This window comes from Pleurodeles waltl, chromosome 10 (assembly GCF_031143425.1).
Source record: "Pleurodeles waltl isolate 20211129_DDA chromosome 10, aPleWal1.hap1.20221129, whole genome shotgun sequence".
In the NCBI taxonomy this organism is placed as follows: domain Eukaryota; kingdom Metazoa; phylum Chordata; class Amphibia; order Caudata; family Salamandridae; genus Pleurodeles; species Pleurodeles waltl.
The window spans coordinates 365,041,249-365,062,267 of NC_090449.1; the positions used below are offsets into that span (position 1 = coordinate 365,041,249).

The 21,019-nt window shown below is 40.0% G+C and overlaps 1 protein-coding gene across 29 annotated transcripts in view; it reads left to right on the top strand.

Moving 5' to 3' along the window:
- RBFOX1 (RNA binding fox-1 homolog 1) overlaps nt 1-21,019 on the top strand; it is a 788,453-nt gene that overhangs the window by 614,573 nt on the left and 152,861 nt on the right. For 20 of the 29 annotated variants that reach the window (XR_011199113.1, XR_011199112.1, XM_069210585.1 and 17 more), the window contains exon 9: nt 3,359-3,491. Coding sequence is in view for 27 of the 29 variants with exons in the window: in XM_069210585.1 (XP_069066686.1) it covers nt 3,359-3,491 (133 nt within the window). In the remaining 2 variants the exon portion in view is untranslated. Of the gene's footprint in view, nt 1-3,358; nt 3,492-11,722; nt 11,763-21,019 lie in introns of all 29 variants that reach the window. The other 9 variants (XM_069210596.1, XM_069210586.1, XM_069210589.1 and 6 more) reach the window with 1 other exon arrangement.

Sequence of the window (21,019 nt, forward strand, 5' to 3'; positions counted from 1 at the left end):
AACACTTCTTGTGCCATCTAATTAAGTAGCCCTTTAAACATGGCCCTGGCCTGTCATTGCAGCACGCGTGTGCAGGTTTAAACTGCTGTTTGTGCCTGGTAAGATATACTACTTTTATGTCCTCCCTAGAGGAGGCCCTGCACAGCCCAGAGGACAGGATGCATTTTATTTAAAAAGTTAGACATGCGCATTTAAGTTTTACAATTCATTTAGTGAGAAACTCATAAAGCCATTTTTCACTACATTGATGCCTACCTTTCCAATAGGATAACATTGGGTTGCCCAACTACATTTAATAAGTGGTAACGTTTGATTAGTAACAAATAAACATTTTATTTTTGGTATCAGGAAGATTGCATTTAAATATCTTCTTCAATTGTAAAGTTGGATTCTAAGTTGCAATTTTGAAAATGCCTTTTTTATAAAGTTGGCTTGTTCCTGCCCTAACAATATGATGCTTGCAGACAGTTGCAGAGTGTTTAGTTTGAAGCAGGACATTGTCCTCCCAGACAGCCATCCAATAGAGATATTTGATGTGGTGGGATGGGCCACAAAACTGTCAAGATGGAGACCACGGATGCCATTCTGGCTTTCCCGCTGGGCCGGCGGGCGACTGCCAAAAGGCCGCCTGCCGGCCCAGCGGGAAAGCCCCTGCAACATAGAAGCCGGCTCCGAATGGAGCCGGCGGTGTTGCAGGGGTGCGACGGGTGCAGTAGCACCCGTCGCGATTTTCACTGTCTGCAAAGCAGACAGTGAAAATCTTCATGGGGCCCTGTTAGGGGGCCCCTGCACTGCCCATGCCAGTGGCATGGGCAGTGCAGGGGCCCCCAGGGGCCCCACGACACCCGTTCCCGCCATCCTGGTTCTGGCGGTGTAAGCCGGCAGAAACAGGCTGGCGGGAAGGGGGTCGGAATCCCCATGGCGGCGCTGCAAGCAGCGCCACCATGGAGGATTCCCTGGGCCAGGGGAAAACCGGCGGGAAACCGCCGGTTCCCCTTTTCTGACCGCGGCTTTACCGCCGCGGTCAGAATGGCCCTGAGTCCTAAAACCACCAAAAATAAGGTACGAAAAAAGGTGAACAATCTGTGATAACCATGAAGAAAAAGGCACATTTGCCACACATATTTTCTGTAGATAGTTGAGTAGAGGGACTTCTTCAGGAAGGGGACAACCTTCTAACACTCTATTATCCAATACAGAGGATGAATTTCTTTGGAAGTATTTTAACCAAGTTTAAATCTCTAGATGCCTAGGTGTCCTTATTTTAATGAAATATTATCCACATTGCTAAGCCATTCTCTATCACAGCACCACACCAATCTGCGTGGCGTATTTTGTGCCATTTGAGAAAATGCAGATTAAAGATCAAAAGCTGCCAATAACTGGGGCATTTTCCCCAAATTGTTATGGCAGCAAAAAGACAAAAGCAAAGCTCCAGTTGTCTCTGATGCCACATAATACTCCAAAATGAAACCCTCTTGTTATTAGCAGCTACCCATAAACAATTTCACGTTTGCTTCCCAAATCCATCCTTAGTGGTAAATGCGTCATGGGGAGCCATGCACGCTATGATGTCACCTCCAACATTCAATTAAAAAAAATACCTGGAACCTACAGCTCCCTCAGTTTAATTTTCCACTTCTTGAAAGCTAAAAAATGAAATACCTTGTGCCCTGCTATTTACCTCCCTTGGTTTTACTGTCCTGCCTGATTATAAAATATACTTTGTTATGTGGTAGCTTGACAGTTGTGCCTAGCATCAATTCACCGTCTTATTCTTTAACACTCCAAAACCGGGCTCTTCACTCACAATCTAAGAACAGAAAGCAGATGCTGTGCTACCATCATGTACTGTGTACTAGAATCATCTCTCATAGAGAGTATGAGTAGAACTGTGTCTCACAGGGGAGATAACTGCAGCCACCCCAAAGTGCCACCCACATTCCTCTGACTATCTTGGGCCTGTGGTGACGTGGAAGAGGCCAGATAAGACGGGCATGATGGTGGATCATCATTTGCATTCCACCACTCTGCTAAGGCCTTTGGAGTTCCCGAAGAATAAACAGTACAAATGGGCTCTAAGTGCATCCCCATGGGATAAATACATTGAAAAAGAACTTTAGTTTTTTTTCAATCTTGTGGTGTAAGAACAGAGAATATTCCGATTTCCAATCTGATATTTACTATAATGGCCTCTAGCTGAAGACATGCAGTGTACCCATGTCTCACTTCTGTGAAAGAGGCTTCCTCCTAAAAAACATGAAAAAAGAGTGCCATTATTTGAAACCTTACACTGCTACCTTGCAGCATGCCACATCCCTCCTCTTTTGCATTTCCCCTGAACTCTTGACTTCTTAATTTTATTAATAGTATTTTATTACTTTTTCTCAGCCAAAATAATGAGATCATGCAGGGGGCAAAGTCTACTCAAACAGCATTCTGATACTGGAAACTTGCATTTGAGATTCAGTGAAGGAGACAGATGTACCATATCAACAAATGTGTTATCATACTTAGAAGGTGAAGGTTCCATAAATTATCTTGTGAATGTAATGACTTCTAAATTTATTAAAAGTCATTTTAGATACAGCTGCCTTAAACTCTTGTTTATTTCAGATGGGTATTGCTGCCAAAGAATTGTGACTGTGTATTTATCCTGCCAGTAATGCTTTCATATAATCATATTATTGTTAACCAGAAGAGCATGATGATGATAAAAGATACTCTCATGTTAGGACCTGTAGACCTTGACTTAAAGCGCCTTGTTGTTTTTGCGAACACTGCCCAAATCCCTGTTTACATAAATATTGCAATTATAAGAGTTGATGAGCTTACATTATCCAATACATACTGGGTGCTATAAAGTCCACATCCCTGAGGTTTCCACCCATTACATTTGGTCAGGTCAAGTCAACCTAAATACAACAGGTGAAAAAGGTGTGGTAAATATTGGGACATGTCAATTTTGTTGGGGAAAGCACTACAATCCACAGGTAATTCTCCTTTATAAGGGAAAACCTGTAAAGGATGCTATTTATTTATTCCATCTCAGAAATTACAACATTATTTTTCTAGATTTTACTATATGCAGTAAAGTGAAGACCAACCTCTGGATCACTATCTGGGCCTATGTGGCAGGATGGTGAGGGTAATTTTAACATTATTTTTTGATGATGTGTGCAGTTTACAATCACTTTGTGTGTCATTCTTTATGTATTTATTTGAATGAAATGAAAGCCTTAGACCTTTGATATTGCCACCATAATTGCCACCAAAAATTGTCTAACATAACCTTTTCGTACAAATTAAAATGGGGAAGAGTTCATAACTGTGTTTTGTTTCTTTGTGTTTATTGTAGTGCCAGGTTTTCCCTACCCTGCTGCCACCGCCGCTGCTGCCTATCGAGGGGCACACCTCAGAGGCCGAGGTCGCACTGTTTACAATACGTTTCGTGCTGCAGCACCTCCTCCTCCAATTCCAGCCTATGGCGGGTGAGTGTATTTATCAATATTTGCTTAATTTCAACTATGATTATACATCTTACCTCACAAGCTGAAAACAGTGAGTGAGCTGCATGCTGGTCACATCTTGCCACTTAACACAACTCTGCATGCTACTAACCACAGTACCTGCACATTGACTGGAGTATTGAAAAATGACAATTTGTGCTGTCGTGGTTGGTGGCTTCGGCCATTTATTGTATCATTGTCATAAATTCTCATAAATACTCAATTTCACAGAACTCTAGATTCTGTAACTGTTAAATGTATATTACCAATAACTGCGAGCATCTTGTCATTAGGGAGGTTGGATACTACTGCCCTTTATTAAAATAGGAAATTGATTTGGATTCATGAATTCTACTTACAGTCGAAAACTTGACTCAGGGCTTTGTGAGAAAAATAACATTAAGAGATGTGTTAAGGTGACTGGTCTTTACACTATCTAGGTGTATAATGCTGAACTTACCAAGGCACCCTTCACTTCAAAGTGTTTCACCAGAAAATTAAGGCATGCCTTATTGAGAACAATCCACAATGCAATTTGATTAATATAAAGTAAAAACCCTGAATAGTTCTGTTATTAAAGCTACTTTATAATTCAACTAAAGAAATAATTCACAAGTAGGTTTGTTTTTATTTGGAGCTCATCACAATATGTATTTGAGGGAAACTAAGTATACTGAATTTTAAGTGTATATTTGCAATGGTCATTTTCCCACATGAATTACTTGCAATAAGATTGACGTTGTTTTCTAAAATGAAGACACATGATTTGACGTGTAAAAAAATCTAGCTGTAAAACATTTATAATGATATGCACATTGTTACCTTGAAAACACTTTTTGGGTGTCCTTTTCCTGAATTGTGAAAACACTTTCACACGTCATCTAGTTGCGAGGGGGGGTGCATCATCTATCTTATGAAGTGACAAGTTCAAGAATTCCTTTAAAAATCAAAACTTGACAAGCATTAACAGATTTACTTGAGTCCAACTATATTTGTTTTGTAAGAATATTTGTTTTCGAGATTTCAACTGAAAGACGAGGACACTTTAATTCAAGAGAAATATTAATTTATCATTTTAAAAAGTGTGTCCAAGCTAGGGATGGTTTACCAAAAAAATAGGTTGTCCTAAGTACATACCTTGGCATAAGCACCTCACTGTGCTGCTTTTGTTTTTGTCTTCCAACATTATCACACAATCATGTAGGTTTTTTAGTGTATTAGTATAGTACTGAGGCACATACAACCCACTTCATGTCAACTCTGCTATTATTAGATTTAACTAAGAAATGCATATATATGCATAGGGATCTTTGAACAGTGCTACTGCCCAAACGGCTGAACGGAATTACTCCAAATTTGGCAGAAACCTCAATCTTTACCTAGAAAGCATGTTTTTTTGTGATATGATAAATCTAGGTTCAGTACTTATATACATCTGGATGATTGCATGTGTGGGACTCCCACAGGGTCCCAAAGGCCTGCAACCTCAAATTATAGAGCTATCAGATTTGCCTAGGTGGCTTTTTTACATTTGCCTCCTTGCTTCCAGGGGACCAAAGAGCTCCCACAAGTCTCACAAAAGGAAGAGAATAGGTGGCCACAGTATGATTAGAAATATTGCGGCCACCATTGCAGGACTTGGTGACTCAGTCCCCTTGTCATGAAAACTAAAAAAGAATATACGTAACAAGAGCATGGGCACTATGACTCCTTAGGCCTTGTGGGAGAATCTCAAAGGAACCTCGCCATGAGGACAAATTTAAAATATATATATTTATGGGGCGCTACAATCCCATAACAGTTCTTCAGGAGCCAGCGTAGCTATCTGAGCTCTAGCAGGAGTCCAGGGGATTTTTTTTTTTTTTAAGTGTTAGATATTTTGTTCCTGGGTAAGTGAGTGATAATGTTAAATATGAGTTGTGCTTCAGTGTTCTCTAAACTGGGGTGTTTTAGCTTTATGATTGGTATTAATCTTATTTTCTCTTATTCTTGAATTTCTTATGCATGTCACAATCATTTTCATTTTATTTTGATTATGTTTTATATCCTCTCCTCACATCTTCAAAACATCATAGATACAGAACAGAGAACTGAAACCGAGCTAACTGACCAAATACAACATACATTAAGGCCCTCATTATGAGTCTTTCGGTCCTAGGACCACCAGACTTGCGGTGGAGGTTGTGCCTCTGCCAAAGCAGTGGTCCAGCATCCACATTACCACCCTGACGGAGCTGCCACAGTCCGACCACCAGCACCTCCAGGTTGTCGTCAGTCGACACCCTGGCGGTGCCAGCGGTCTTAACCGGGCAGGGCAGCACTGCAAGTAGTGCTGCTCTGAGGATTACAGAGGCTGGTGGAGGCAGGATGCCAGGGGCCCCATGGGGCCCCCTGTGCTGCCCATGTACTTTGCATGGTCAGTGCAGGGGCCCCCTGGACAGCACAGTCTTGCTTTTCACTGCCTGAATTATGGCATGTGAAAAGCGAGATGGGTGCTTTCGCACCCGAAGCACCGCAGCATTGCGCTGGCTCGATTACGAGCTGGCGTCAATGTTGTGGTGAGTGTTCCGCTGGACCAGCGGAAAACTCACAATAGGGCCAGCAGGCAGAAAACCTGAGTGGCGGTTTTCCAACCCACAGAGTTTGGCGGGCGGCAGAACTCTTAATAAGGGCCTAAGACTGTATTGGCCACTGTATATCCATTCCTCATGTGACCCAGAGGCCCTAGTCACAAATTGTGGTGAACTGATGCTGCATGAACAGGAATTAGCCCAGGAATAGTTAACCTGAGTTACAAGGTAATTATTTCATCCTGCTCTCCACCCACTGTTTTTCTTTTATACAATTGTTTTGGAGAAAGGCCCCAGAAAAAAAGGCAAAGCCTGATAATTTTGGTGCAATAAATATTAAATCTGCGATATCTCTCATTCCAATGTAAGGAGCTAGGAATAAGAGGTATTTAAAGACTGTAAATATTATTCAGTGTTTTATACTGCTGGGAGTCAGGACCAGAATCACAACTCAAACCTTTTTTTCCCCTTTGAACATGCACTCTTGAACATACTTATTACTGTTTGCTAATATTCACTGAAAGTCAAGAGGGGCCAACAGATATATTTGGTTGAGTAAATTAAAACAACTATCAAAGCAAAACATTGGTGACATATGCTTAGGGATCCTTTATTACAACAGTTCTTTCCATTCTTATTACTGTTTGTCGAATTGTTGGCACATTGTCTTTGCTTTTCTTTCTTTTAGTGGCAAAACGGAGAGATAAACTCAAACATACACTAATCATTGTCATGCAGACAAATTAGGAATTTTATTTATACTTTCAGAACATTTCTGTCCACATCCATCTGTGTATCATGTAACTAAGGGATCATTTCTTTTTTTTTTTTTTTTTGCTCAATTTAAGGAGAAATTTAGGGCCAGATTTACAATGCCCTTGCACCCCTTAGTGCAATTATTTTGCCACAAATATGACGCAAACAAGCCACTATCATAACGCCATATTTACAATGTGGCACAAACTAGGTTTGCACCACCTTGTAAACCCTTTGTGCCACATCATGGATAATGTATGCATGATGTATGTAAAGGGGGTAGTACCCTTGTTAGATGGTCGCTAAACATGGAGCAATGGAATCTGCAAGATTGCATTGTGCAATTTATAGCGCCATTTTTAACTCCTTTTAAAGCCCGCATTAAAATGAGGCTCCCATTGATTGCAATGGGCCTCTTAACACTATACTGGATTAGTGTCATTTTTTAAAACTCTAATCCAGTATAGCTTTACAATAGCATAAAAAGATTATGCTATTGCCCCTAATATGCGCCATGGTGTGCTGTATTGTAAATACGGCACTACCATTGTGGTGTTAGAGGACACAAAAAAAGTGGCGCATCACTAGTGATGCGCCACTTTCTTGTAAATATGGCCTTTAATTTAGAAGAGGAGCCATGTATTTCAGTATTTAATTGACATTGTAGTTTCATGTTGGGAACACAATAGAGAAATTGAAATTGTGAAAAACATTATTACAACATTATCTGTTTAAGCATTCTTCTTGTGACCAGCATCAATTGCCCATTTTTCTCTCATTAGATTCAATTTTTATTTTTATGGAAGCATTACTGGTTAATACGGGCCATCACATGCAATGGCAATATCTCCCAATCGTTCCTTCAATTATCCACTTATATTTTTGTTACTCTGATGAATGTTTTAGAAAATACACAGAAAACAAATAAACTTCGCGTAAGAGCACCTTAATATGTTTCTTAACATGTCAGATCAAATCTTTCTATGTGCTGCCGATTTTAGGGAAGTAGGAGCACTGAGGTGTCCAATAGGATCCGATTCTCAAGAATTTTACACACGAAAGTCCATCTTGCAAACATAAACTGCTTTACTTATGTGCGCAAGGAAAGACAAAAGGTAAAGCTCCAGCTCCACTTATAATTCTATTAACCCGGGTATTATATTTCTCCACCAGAACACAATACACTTCTAGGCAGATCCTTCTTATCGGAGAGAATGATGTCCATGAACAAGGAGTTCATATTACTAAAATTAAGTAGATATTTTCAGGCATAATCATATACTTTTGCATATCCTAGCTGTGTATATACATCATTCCATTATATCGACTACTATGATTTTGTGAATAATGGCCCCGAAAAAATATAGTTTTATATTTTATATTCATTGTCTTTTAGTTTTGCATTCCAAACCATTGTGCGTGCTTCAGACCATGTTTTATATTTTGAATGACACACAACACATCGCAACCTTATCTGGTTTATATAACACTGTATACATTCTGTAGTACAAAACAGTACAATAATGGAAATAAAGGTACCACAGGCCAGAAAAGATTTAAAAAAAGATCAACAGCCATTTTACCTATTAAGATTGATGATGTAACAAATTTAAGGTTTACCAGCGTGAATGAATTAATGAGGACTAAGAAATTAAACACAAGATCGGAATTTGAATAAGAGAGTCCAGTCTTGATTCAAATGAACTTTTCGAGGCAAGTCCAATGCTTCTCTAGGAATTTACAACATTACTCGTGCCAGATCTCTCCTCTCTCACCTCGCGTTTCTATTATTTGTTAGAGGTTTTGTGAACTGGGATAAAAGAAGGAGCATATTGGTCAGCTCTATGGATATGGGTATCCCACTGGGAAGAAGGAACTAGTGGGGAAGAGAAGATGAGTAAAAGTTGAGTGTGTGCTTGTCAGCGAGCTTCCAGGCTTAGCACTCACTAAGCAATTGACACAGATTTCTTGTAGATATGCAATGGTAGACAGATTATTACAATGGAATATTTTGACCTCCTGAGTAGTACAGCTGTCATGGCATTAAAAGCTCTGAATTTCAAAGGTGAACCCCCCAGGTGAGTCACAGACGACATTCACACCTCATCTACTATATAACTGAGAAACATAGGGATCTCCTAGACGTTCATTTCATGATAAATTTATTTTGATTACATTTCCTTCCTGAGTAAGACTTGTGCTATTATCTAAGTTGTAACAAAATAATCCAATTCCAAAAAACAAGTTGACATTGAAAATAATATTATTAAGATAAAAATCGATTATTTAGCTGGTTAGAAGATGATGCAAAAAGCCATCATGAAAAAACAAGAACCATTTGCTATCTTGTACTCTGAAGCATGAGCCAAGTGCTTTATACTTCACTCATACTTACAACAAGAAATTTGAAGTTTGTGATTACCATGTTTCCTGTAGTGAAACACAAGCCCACTTTGTATTAAATAATTGTGCTGCTTAGAAGATGTATCTGTATTGCAAACAGAGAACACAATTCACAGAGTCCTACTTACTCTGTGCTAATTTTATGCACTAGCACTACTCAGTACGAACTGAAGAAGTGTAACAATTGTTTGCTAATACTAACCTCACAGTCTTTTCTTTACTATACCGGAAGTTAGTGGTGCTTTTAGACGTCTGTCGTGTCACAAGGCCCCCGGTGCTGGTGAGGTGCCAGCAGACCTTTTTAAGGATGACACAGCTATTTGTGCACCTCTGTTGACCAGCATCTTAAATGTTGCTGCATCTTTTGTCCCCTTATACTCTTGGTCATAATCTATTACAGTTCCAGTTTTTAAGAAAGGTTATCGGACAGACCCAAAATGTTACAGGCCTATCTCTCTCATTGACACCACAGTTAAGGTTCTGGGTCAGGTTGTCTCAAAAAGGCTGACGGATTGAGCTGATGAGTATGGCATCATTATTAATTCCAATCCTTAATATAGGCTTAGGTCTGGCCTTGGCACCATTGATCAGTGCTTGAACTTGCATATTCTGATTCAAAATTACACAGTGATCAAAAAAGGAACACCTTTTCTTGGTTTTATGGACATCTCAACAGCTCGATTTGGACTTGTCTGTGAATATCTCGATTTCCTTTACACTGGTGACAAGGGTAAACTTTCTAAATTAATGAGTCATCATTGTCTCAAGTCAAGATTACCCATATTCATTCTTTTAACTACCTTGGTGTCCTGTTTGATGACAAAGCCTCCTGGGGTCCCTCCCTGCAATCAAAGAAGCTTGCCTTAGCCGGGCTCAGTGGAGGGGGTCTGGATTTTAACTCAAGAGTGGGGAGGAAACCAGTTAAAGCATTATCCCGCATGCACAAAGCAAAGTGTGTTTCTGCTACTAGTTATGGTAGCGATCTGTGGGGGTACTGAGTTTGTGGTTTGAAACAGCTGGAGGGTTTTGGGCGTTCCTCAAAGAGTTCACTGACATTTGCCGTACATGAGGAAATCGGTACTAGTTATATATCAGATTTTGGATTTCAATCTGGTTTAAGAGCGAGCCAAGACTTAATAGATTGTTAATCCAGGACTGCCTCTCCTTGGATAACCACAAAGCTCTCCCCTGGATGTGTTACATTAAGTCTTCTTTCACACCCTTGTGTCAACCTGGCCTCTTTTCGCAGCCTATAGATCATAGTTAAATTTGATTATGGGAGTATTAAACACATTTTTTTAGTGGGCCTCTTGGTCACCAGAGGCAGCACTGAACTTTGTAAACAATCTTTTCTGGCCTATTGTTTCATCAAAACTGTCAGTTCTATAGAACCCTATCTTTCCTGGGTGAACAGCTGTTCCACTGTCAGCTTTTATCCAGGTTTGGATTGAACTCTTTCCTCCTATTTATAAGCTTCTCCAAAGGCTGGACTGCAGGTGGCTATCTCGGCCCCTGTGAGTGTAAAACATTTCAATGCAATCCATCTTGCACGTTGTCATATTCCGCAGCCTATATACTTTGCCAAGGAAAATTTTTTGGGGTTCCCATTTTCAGAAAGGCACAGTTCAGGTTAGGCCTGTCATGCTATTTCTTGTAATGTTGGGTGACATCAGTGTTCGTGTAAACATGGTCCGTTTTTTAAGTAATGTTGTTACAATTCGGGTGCATGGCCTTGAACAGTGGGTTTTACAATGTCTGTATACTTTGAAACCGTTTTTAGTATGTGTGTATCTGTTTTTATTTTGTTTTTATTCTGGTTTTATCTTTTTATTCTTTTCATGGTTATTTAACGGAATAAAGAGTTTAACTACTAATCCTAATTGAAGTGGAATTCATGGCTGTTTCCTGCTAATGCATTCATATTGGAACTTGTAGTCTTTGTCAGTAACATTTTGCCAACTTGTGTTTTCCTAGAGCTCATTGACAGTGCTCCTTTCATGAAACCATATGTACTGGCAGATGTTATCATAATACCCAATGCAGCTAAGTGATCTAGAATAGAACTAATTGGACTACAGTATGTGATTTTAATAGTTTTCACAAAATAAAACAGCCCAGGGCTCAAGGACTGTGTCCCCAATGACATGAAGCCACCTCATAACAACAACACAGGAGTTACCTGCATGTAGTATTAGGTCAACCCCAATAGCATGCAAAGAATCAAGGAAAGGAGGCCCAACTGAATTTACCAGCTTTTTGTATCCATTAATTTTCACTATCTGTAGCATGTATCATTCCTTTAGAAATGTATCAAAAATGGACACCACAAATATGCACCTCCGTTTGTCCAGCCTCCTTAATCAGTGTGATTAGTTATTACCTCCTGTTGTATGTTGTGGCAGAACTAACCTCCACAGGTTGACTGTGTCTGCATGTGGAAACACACTAATCTGGATGTTTCTCTTTATGTGTGCACCCTTGCAGTGTTGTTTACCAGGATGGATTTTATGGTGCAGACATTTATGTAAGTATTCATCGATGTGCATGCTGTCCTTGTGCATTATTACAGCCATTCTTTTCACAGTTATGCAGCCCAGCATGTCCCTGTTGTATCTCCCTGTAGTACCCCCAGTCTATCATGTCACATTTGCTCGACTATTACTCATATTAAAATATTTTTATGCTCATTGCATCTATCATTGCTCACTGAGGCCAAATGAACTTGTCCTTGGGAGACTAGAGACTTGCAGATGTAATCGTAAATGTATTGCAAAGTTCAAATACTTTTTCAAATTCTTTTTTTCTATGTTCGGTAAACACTCTTGACAACATGAGTGCTATGTTAGTTATTCATTCAGAGCTAAAGGCTGCTTTCTGGGTTGTTCTGCCATTTACTGTCATACATAAAAGATGGCATTCAATTATTCATTTCGTTCACACACACAAATAAGTTCAGTCTCTATTGAGGCTTTTAGGGAGGAACTTTTTAAAGGAAATGGTGATATGGTTATGGAAGAAAGAGTCACTATTTTTGTATAATCCGAATTCTAAAATGCCCTTTAGTTTTTGTACAAATAGCAGGCACTCAGTGATATATTTGAAGTAAGTTCTTTGATTGAAAATGTCAAAAAATGCACCTGCCTAGAACATATTTGTAATGTTTACCATGTTATAAAATCATTACAGTTAAGTTGGTGATAAGGCAATTAATTATTTTTTTATCATATGAAGAAACATCAACTCAACAGCTTCTCAGTTATACTTTATCTCCCTTTTTTCAAATGATGCTGACGTGAATCTTAGCAAATGATGCAGTAATCCTAATTGGAAAATCTAACGTGTATATATTGTACCGATCATTCGGTGTGATTACGTTGTTTGAAAGCGCTGTTAAGATGATAAAAGAGTTCACATTCAGGCCCTAATAACTCATCAGTCAACGATTTATACATTCCACGGTAAAATCAACAATTTACATACTGTTCCCAGATGACATACTTTGTGATTTTCAACACATGTTGTTTGCTGTAGCTGATAAAATACAGCGCTATTCTGTCGCCTAGCAGAAAAGTCAGCACCTGATGTGTTAATTCTGGTTATTCTTTTTATGGTCATGAGACAAAGGATGTTATTTGCTGAAACCATAGAACTAATGATGTCTGGATCAAAACACGAAGTAGGAAATTTGATTTTTACTTTATAATGCTTTAGCTGTGGATGAAGTGCCAGCTAGTCATGAACAAGTTAAAGCTATCAGAGTGATTTTTGTCCAATCTTCTTCAGAGGAGAAGTGAAACACTATCAGAGGGCAGAGTGCAGATGTTCCTTACTAACCAGAAGAGCAAAATGTAACCAAACCTGCAATATGAAAGTACAGCCAGGGCTTCGATTTGCTGTAGACACTCCTTTTAACTGAAATGTTAAAGTACAAAAAAGTTTAGATTAGAAATAACGTACCAGATAATATTGCACTGTAAACTAGAAATCAATTACCGAAAATCAGTTGTAAAACAAGGGCTTCTATTTGTAAAGTCCATATGCCCTTTCTGATCACAACATCATTGCAAACATCAGAACAACCATGTAATTCAGAAACACCGTACAACCCTAATCAGTTACTGTAAAATATTAAGATATTTTATTTATTGTTAGTACATTTAATGCTTGTGATTGTTAACAACTCACAAATACGGTAGTGGTAGGTAGAAGGTCACAATTCATCTACCATATTATTGTGTCCTTTTTTACTTCATGCAATCCTTGCCATTAAGTATCCTACAGATCACAAACATCCGAAACTGGAAAAAAAAATCACACTGACATAGGATAGTGCTGCGGAACATTATCTATTCATAGACATCTGAGTGTCTCAGAGTTCAGGAATTAGAGACAAAATAATCTGGAGTATTAACCTATCTCAGGGTTAGGGTTAGCAGTTGTCAGAAAATGTAAATGTGAATGATACATGACATAGCAGCCCTAGTAAATCTGGTCAGCAGCACCTTCAGCACCTCCACACTTAGAGGGTCCAATCTTGACAGTCGAGGTGGCAAACTGAAGATTCCCTAGAGAGGCAATGATTTCTGAGCTCAAGACAAGCACACTCACTAGCATCACTTAGGCAAGTCTGCACACATGCCTATCAGTTGCACACAAAGGAAAGTCCAGGTCAAATTAAAAACAAAAAAAGTGATGCAAGAGGAGACTATGGGGGTGATTTTAACCTTGGCGGACGGCGGAGGCTGTCCGCCAAGGTACCGCCGTGAAATGACCGCACCGCGGTCAAAAGACCACGGCGGCCATTTAAACATTTCCTCTGGGCCGGCGGGCGCTCTCCGAAAGAGCGCCCGCCGGCCCAGAGGAAATGCCCCTGCAACGAGGACGCCGGCTCAGAATTGAGCCGGCGTAGTTGCAGGGGTGCGACGGGTGCAGTTGCACCCGTCGCGTATTTCAGTGTCTGCAAGGCAGACACTGAAATACTTTGCGGGGCCCTCTTACGGGGGCCCCTGCCGTGCCCATGCCATTGGCATGGGCACGGCAGGGGCCCCCAGGGGCCCCGCGGCACCCCCTACCGCCATCCTGTTCATGGCGGGTTTCCCGCCATGAACAGGATGGCGGTAGGGGCTGTCAGAATCCTCATGGCGGCGGAGCGCGCTCCGCCGCCATGAAGGATTCCCCCGAGCAGCGGTAAGTCGGCGGGAGCCCGCCGACTTGCCGCTTCTGACCGCGGCTGAACCGCCGCGGTCAGAGTGCTCGTGGGAGCACCGCCAGCCTGTTGGCGGTGCTCCCGTGGTCGGTGGCCCTGGCGGCCACCGGCCGCCAGGGTCAGAATGACCCCCTATGGGCCTGATTCTAACTTTGGAGGACGGTGTTAAACCGTCCCAAAAGTGGCGGATATACCACCTACCGTATTACGAGTCCATTATATCCTATGGAACTCGTAATACGGTAGGTGGTATATCCGCCACTTTTGGGACGGTTTAACACCGTCCTCCAAAGTTAGAATCAGGCCCTATGTTTGCCAGATAGAGTCAGCTCTTAGCTCCCTTGCAATTATAGTACCCTTATCTTAATGCATCTCTTCTGTTGTCATTGTAAGGTTAGAGAGAGAGCATCTATCCAAAAGCAGACTATTTGGATGAGCTGTTGAATTACACACAAGGGGGGTCAGCATCAGTAGCAGAGTAGGTAAGTAGAACTTCAGAATCACCTCTAAGGTTATTCACAGCCGAGAGGAATTTACCAACCATGTCCTAGGGGCACCACTGCAGGCCCACGTAGCCTTATGACAAAGAAGGCATTAACCAAGCTGGTGATATCCTTCTTGCAGCTGGATGACTGTGTAATACCCCAGGAGCCTTCCCTGGTGGGAATCCTTGTCTATTCACACAGGTAGGCCATAGAGACATAAAATAAGAAAGGGACAAGACAGGAGATTTGCTGTCCTTGCTGATCTTTGTAGGCAGTATCCAACAACCATCTTGCAAACACCTTTCATGCACATATATGATATTTCCATTCATCCAAGCGTAACCTTAATGAGACATGCACCACTAATGAATGGAGTCAATCTTCTATGTGCACACTTACCATTTTTCACAACTATTATTAGAAAACCTATCCATATAATAGTTAGAAATATTACCTCCTGTACAAATAACACAAAATGACTCATTCAGTCACGGATGCTTGGATTAGAAAGGAACGCCAGTAGGTATCACCCTGTGTACAGCCATTCCACACAACTCCTACTACATAGCCACCAGCCACGGCTGGCACAAGGGTGATTAACTTGACCACCGGTGGGGTGATCAAAAGAAAGCCTCTTCATCTCATGGCATTCCAAAGTATACAGTGACTTTCTGTGCTTACTCTATCAGTATACCAAAAAGCACTTCTCACTTCTATACCATACTATTCGGAATTCCTCTTTATTTTAGGACAAAGCTAAAATCGCGTCAAAGCAAGAGCCATTGTATCATATCCAATTCCGAATTGAGAGATGTTGCCTTTTTAGCCTTTAGAATTTTAGTGTCAGGTGGCAAAATAATCAGTATGCCATGGCAAGAGTGTTGGCTGTTACACTGTGAATATGCATTTATGTTTGGTAAAATTGTCAATGATAAGAGACATTTCTAACTGCAAGCAGAAGTATTTCAGCAAAAATGAAGGGAAATGCAAATGGAAGTTGCAGTGTAATGTACATTTAAGCAAATAAAACCTGTTTTCTTAAGAGGAACGTTAAAAGAATATTGAAGGCGAACACCTAGTGCATTACATGTGAATCATTTTTGGTAATCATACTAATGAATTACACTGTTAGTCCTGTACATAGTTTTGAATCTTTGGAACATAAGCAAATTGCACATGTAAACACAATTTTATTGCAAAGTTCAAGAGGAAAAATTGGTAGACTTTTTCAAATTATTTGTTCCTATATTTGTTAAACACTTATGACAACATAAGTGCTATGTTAGTTGTTATTTAGATGCAAAATGTGTTGCAAAATGTTAAGTAACTGTGAATTTCATGCTATCTGGTGGAGGTCAGTTTGAGCACAGGGGTGTTGATGATACAATTATGCCAATAGAAAAAATATCAGTTTGTCTGTGATCAAAGGTGTGACTCTGTCAGAAGACAATCAACACAAGAACATTGGGGGAAAAGGAGTAATACTTAATATGTCAAGAATGGTTTAGTTAAGGATTTTCAAATTCAATGTAGAACAATAGAAAGACAATAAAAAGGTAGAGGAAACCAAAAGTAAGAGTAAACTACTGCAAATTATATATTGGAGATTGTAAAATATTTCCAGATTTTTGGTTAAAACATTGGACAAAAAGAGAGGAATATTGGTGTGGTTAAAAAGATGATCACTGAGAACAAAAGTGCTTGTATGATCTATATAGAGCAACATGTAATTAGATGTTGGCCATTGAGTATTTTTGTTCTTTTGTCACAGCTCCAGATGAATATTACCACAGATAACAAGAGTCACAAAGGCAGAAGCCAAGTTACTAAAGAGGTAGCTTGTGACGGGTCTTCAGAAGGAGGCCAGAAAATGTCAGTTTAGGGGTGGGTAAAAACCAAGGAGCCATGAAACAAAGTTAGTTATGGTGAGGTTTAGGACTAGTGTAGGCATGTTCCCAGAAACAGAAGTAAAGACACCGAAATGCATTTCAGTGTCAGAAAATGTGAAAGAAAAAAGCAAGCCAATTTTAAAAGAACTTGGCATCTTGAGAATGTACAGATTCTCACTGAGCGAGATTGAGGTCAGCCATAGAGTCTTGCAGGGCTATAAAATGACTGCCTGAGTGAGAGTCAGTGTGAAGATTGATGTAGCTCAGTATTGAACCTGATAAACCTCATCACACCACACCAAATACACCACAGACCGAAGAGCAGACAAGGAAGCCGTGCTTTCTCAGTTAAGGCAGCAGAGATATCGAACACACTGCCTCCCGATCTCAGATCGACTATTATCTAAGTAACTGCCCCTGTCGAAGTGCATATTTGTATATTTTTTTCTCCTGTCTGTAGTTCGTTCTCCATAGCCTTAAGCTCCAGGATGCCACCATTGGTGACAGCTGTGCTCTTTAAATTATGTACATAAATAAATAAATAAATATTTTCGGAATTGTAAATTGCTACCCCTGATAAAGCGCTGAATCGTTTTGCAGTGAGTAGTTCATTACTCCGGAATCCAAGATTAGTGTTAAATAGTAGATTATTAATGTCTCCATTCTTTTTTTGGATTAGTAGTAAGTTTGTGCTATTGAGTCATTCTTTTAATAGTGTTTTGAGTAGGCACAGAATGATAAGAATGAACTAGAAAAGGGGAAATAGTAAGTTGTTATTGGGAGTAGTGGCATGTGTGCCTGTTAGTTGGTTGAATTTGTCTAAAAAGGATGGAGACATTTGAAAAGGATGATTGAGAATAGTGGGCATGTGCCCCTATTAGTTAGGTTAATTGGCTAAAACAGACAGGGAAGTTTGAGAAGGATGTTCTGAAGTCCATATCATCAGAAATTTTGGCGATGAGTCAGAGAATGGAGAGATTGGCCAAAGGTTGATAGGAATATTTTTTTAGCAAAACTGAAATCAACTCATACATTTACATATACACATGCCACTCAGTAAATTTTTAGTGGTTGGAATAATCCCCCCTATATATACACATGTACCTAAAAGCAGCAATATTTACATGCCCGGAGAAACACATGAATCTTGTGGTGAACCATGCAAAGTTCTGTTTGTTAACAAATAATTAAAAGTGACTTATACATACATACATATGACACTTCATAAAGTATTAGTAATAGGAATAATTCCCTCTACATACACACCCATTTGCACATAGAAGCAGTAATATATACATGGTTGTATATACCTATGTATTTTGTGGTGTAACATACAATATTTCCCCTTATAATACACCACATAGCTTAGTTTAATGCACTATAACACATGTTTAACAATACCCTCATCTTCATGCTCTGAAAAGCATAGTTTGTTATGTCTAAGTATACATGCAGTGTTCATATATACACATATGCATACACAAACATATACATATACATTTTGTCTATCTGTGAAGATTATTTAAGATATAACCTGGCATATTTATCTTGGCCTTGTACTTGAGAATAGTTGAGTTTGTCATGTGACTTCCTGTAAATGAGAGCACGGTATATTAGTTGGCGTAGCTCAATTCAAAACGCACAACAATCATGACAATATCACACTATGGTTTTGAAATAGGAATAGGTGTAAGATATTAAAGTTTTATTAATCTGAATTGAAACTATACGAGTGCATCAAATTGTCGTGAAGGGAAATATTTAATTTCAGTACATGGTTGTATGAAACTAATGCTGTAGACTTTCAAGAATGGTAAACTCTACCTTCACTGTATTCCATCTTCTTGATCAAGAGCCCGAGAGATGTTCTTTAGATTGATTGAAAAAGCATAGAGCAAAGTTAGAGAAGTATTACCATGAAAAGTATATATCTGACTTAGTGTTAGGGTGGATGCAACAAGCTAAAGAATGTAAAGATTGGCGTTGCAATATTTCTTTTCCACCTTCAAATTTAGATGAATATGCAGTAAGTCACACTATTATAAATATAGTTTATATTATTTTATTTATAGAGTGCAGTTTTACTTAAAAAGGCATTGTGGTGCAGCTTATCCTGACTGGAAGAAAAATAAAAACACTAAAGAAAAAATGCAGGGAACTCAGTATTGTAAAGCCAAGTTTTGAGAACTTTCCAAATAGCGTAGAGTTCACTGATGTCTGGAAGAGTGAGATGCGAGCAATTAGACTGCTGAGCAGCTTTTGGCCAAGAAAGCTTGGCGCACCTGCTCGAAGGAAAGTAACGTTGCATTTGGTTTTGAAGCGAGCATGGTTTGACTTGGTGTAAAGCTCTGTGGGTCATACAGAAGTATTTAAATTGAATTCACTTTGGCACCGGGAGCCAATGCGGAGATTCTATCACAGCTGTAGTAGAAGAACCTTGTGACAGAGAGAGCAAGCTCCCTTTGCTGTGGCTGACTAAATATGGTAAAGACATCCGCCGTCAAGGTTGAACCGCCAAGCGGCCACCTATGCGGCCGCATTCCCACCGGCCGCATTTCAACATCCCCGCTGGGCCAGAAACAGCGGGGATGTCGGCCGTAACATTGCAGCCGGCTCCTAATGCTGCACCCGTTGCGCTTTTCACTTTCTACTGTGCAGACAGGGAAAACCAGCAGGGTGGAACTGTGCCTGGGGGCCCCTGCATTGCCCATTCCCGGATGAATTTCACCGCCAGCCTGTTGGAGGTACAATCGCCAATACAACCCTGGTGGTCTTTGACCACCAGTGTTGTAATCAGGGCCTTAGTAAGGCACATAGGAGCCCTCAAGGACAGTGTATTACTGTAGTTCAGTGTACTCAAAATGTCATCCTGCACTATTGAGGGGTGTAACTGATTGGATAGAAGAGGTAAGATTTCATATTATACCTGTATGAGTGAAAAGCAAGTAGATGAGAGTCTGTTGGCGTAACTTGTAAGTGAGAGATCACTGTCCATATACACTTCCAAATTCCAAACCAAAGGCACCACCACCAAAACAGACTGTTCTCAGGTGCCCGGAAACCTATTGGCAGTGGATGTATAGTTTTTCCTGTAAATGAGCACATACCTTTAGTTTTAGAGCATTAAATTTAAGGGAGTTTGCACAGCGTCGTCTCCAAATGTCCCATATGAAGCTATGGAACAGTTGTCAGCTGCATAGTTAATAAACATTTTGCCCTGGATCTATTTAGAAAGGCAAGTGGCATAAGGTAGCCATTAAATAATGTCAGACTCAGGGTAGAACCTGAGATGTGCCCTCACCAATTGCTTTGAAGGATGGAAGGAAAGTGGGAAAGATAAATTGCTTGTGTACTGCCCTCCAGAGATGATATGCATTTTAAGCCTCTTCCTTGAGCTGAATTTATGATGAATTGTGCAACATTGTGTAGGGAAGTTCTTCCAGGACCCAGAATAGCCTTTGTTTACATGGGGAACGGCAAAAGTGAGATTGTGGCTTTTTTAAAAGAAGGATAATTAAAGACCCAATTTATAGTTTGGTGGAGAGGGTATTCCACTTCCAATATGTCAACGACAGACAACAGAGACTATTCCATCTCCACTGCAGACATACAACTCTGACAGCCCAACAGAGTAGGGGCCATCAGAGGTTTGGACATTTGTTCTACCACATTATTTAGAACGGAGGGACATAAGGACATTTTACTTGATCTATCATCACAAGATTTTGTGATAAGAGACTGTGAAAATTGTATGTAACATGATCGGCACATCTTTGCGGAAAACTCTCATGTCTCAGAATTCATTGTTTTTTCTTTTCTCAAAAAGCAGATATAGCTTTGTGATTTTTTTAAAAATAAAAAAAACATTGCAAGTTGGCCAAAGAACTCTATTTTGTTGACATTATTATGGCAGTTCCTTTAAATGCAAGAGATTTCCACTTGGCTGGTAGATTTTTAGTGAGATGGTACTCCCTCATTGCGAAAGAGCACATACCCATCCTCCTAATTGCAAAACAGGCCTTAAGGACCTTTTTCCAGGCCAGTGTTACAACAGCCACTTGCAGGGAATAGTTACAGATTGTGCCTAGTGGGGAGATGGATGTGATGGAGCTAGCAATGTTACTAAAGTCAACACCTGAAAGCCGACTCGAGTCATCCAGGGTTACAGAATAATTATTTGTTTGCAGGTAATGTCCACATT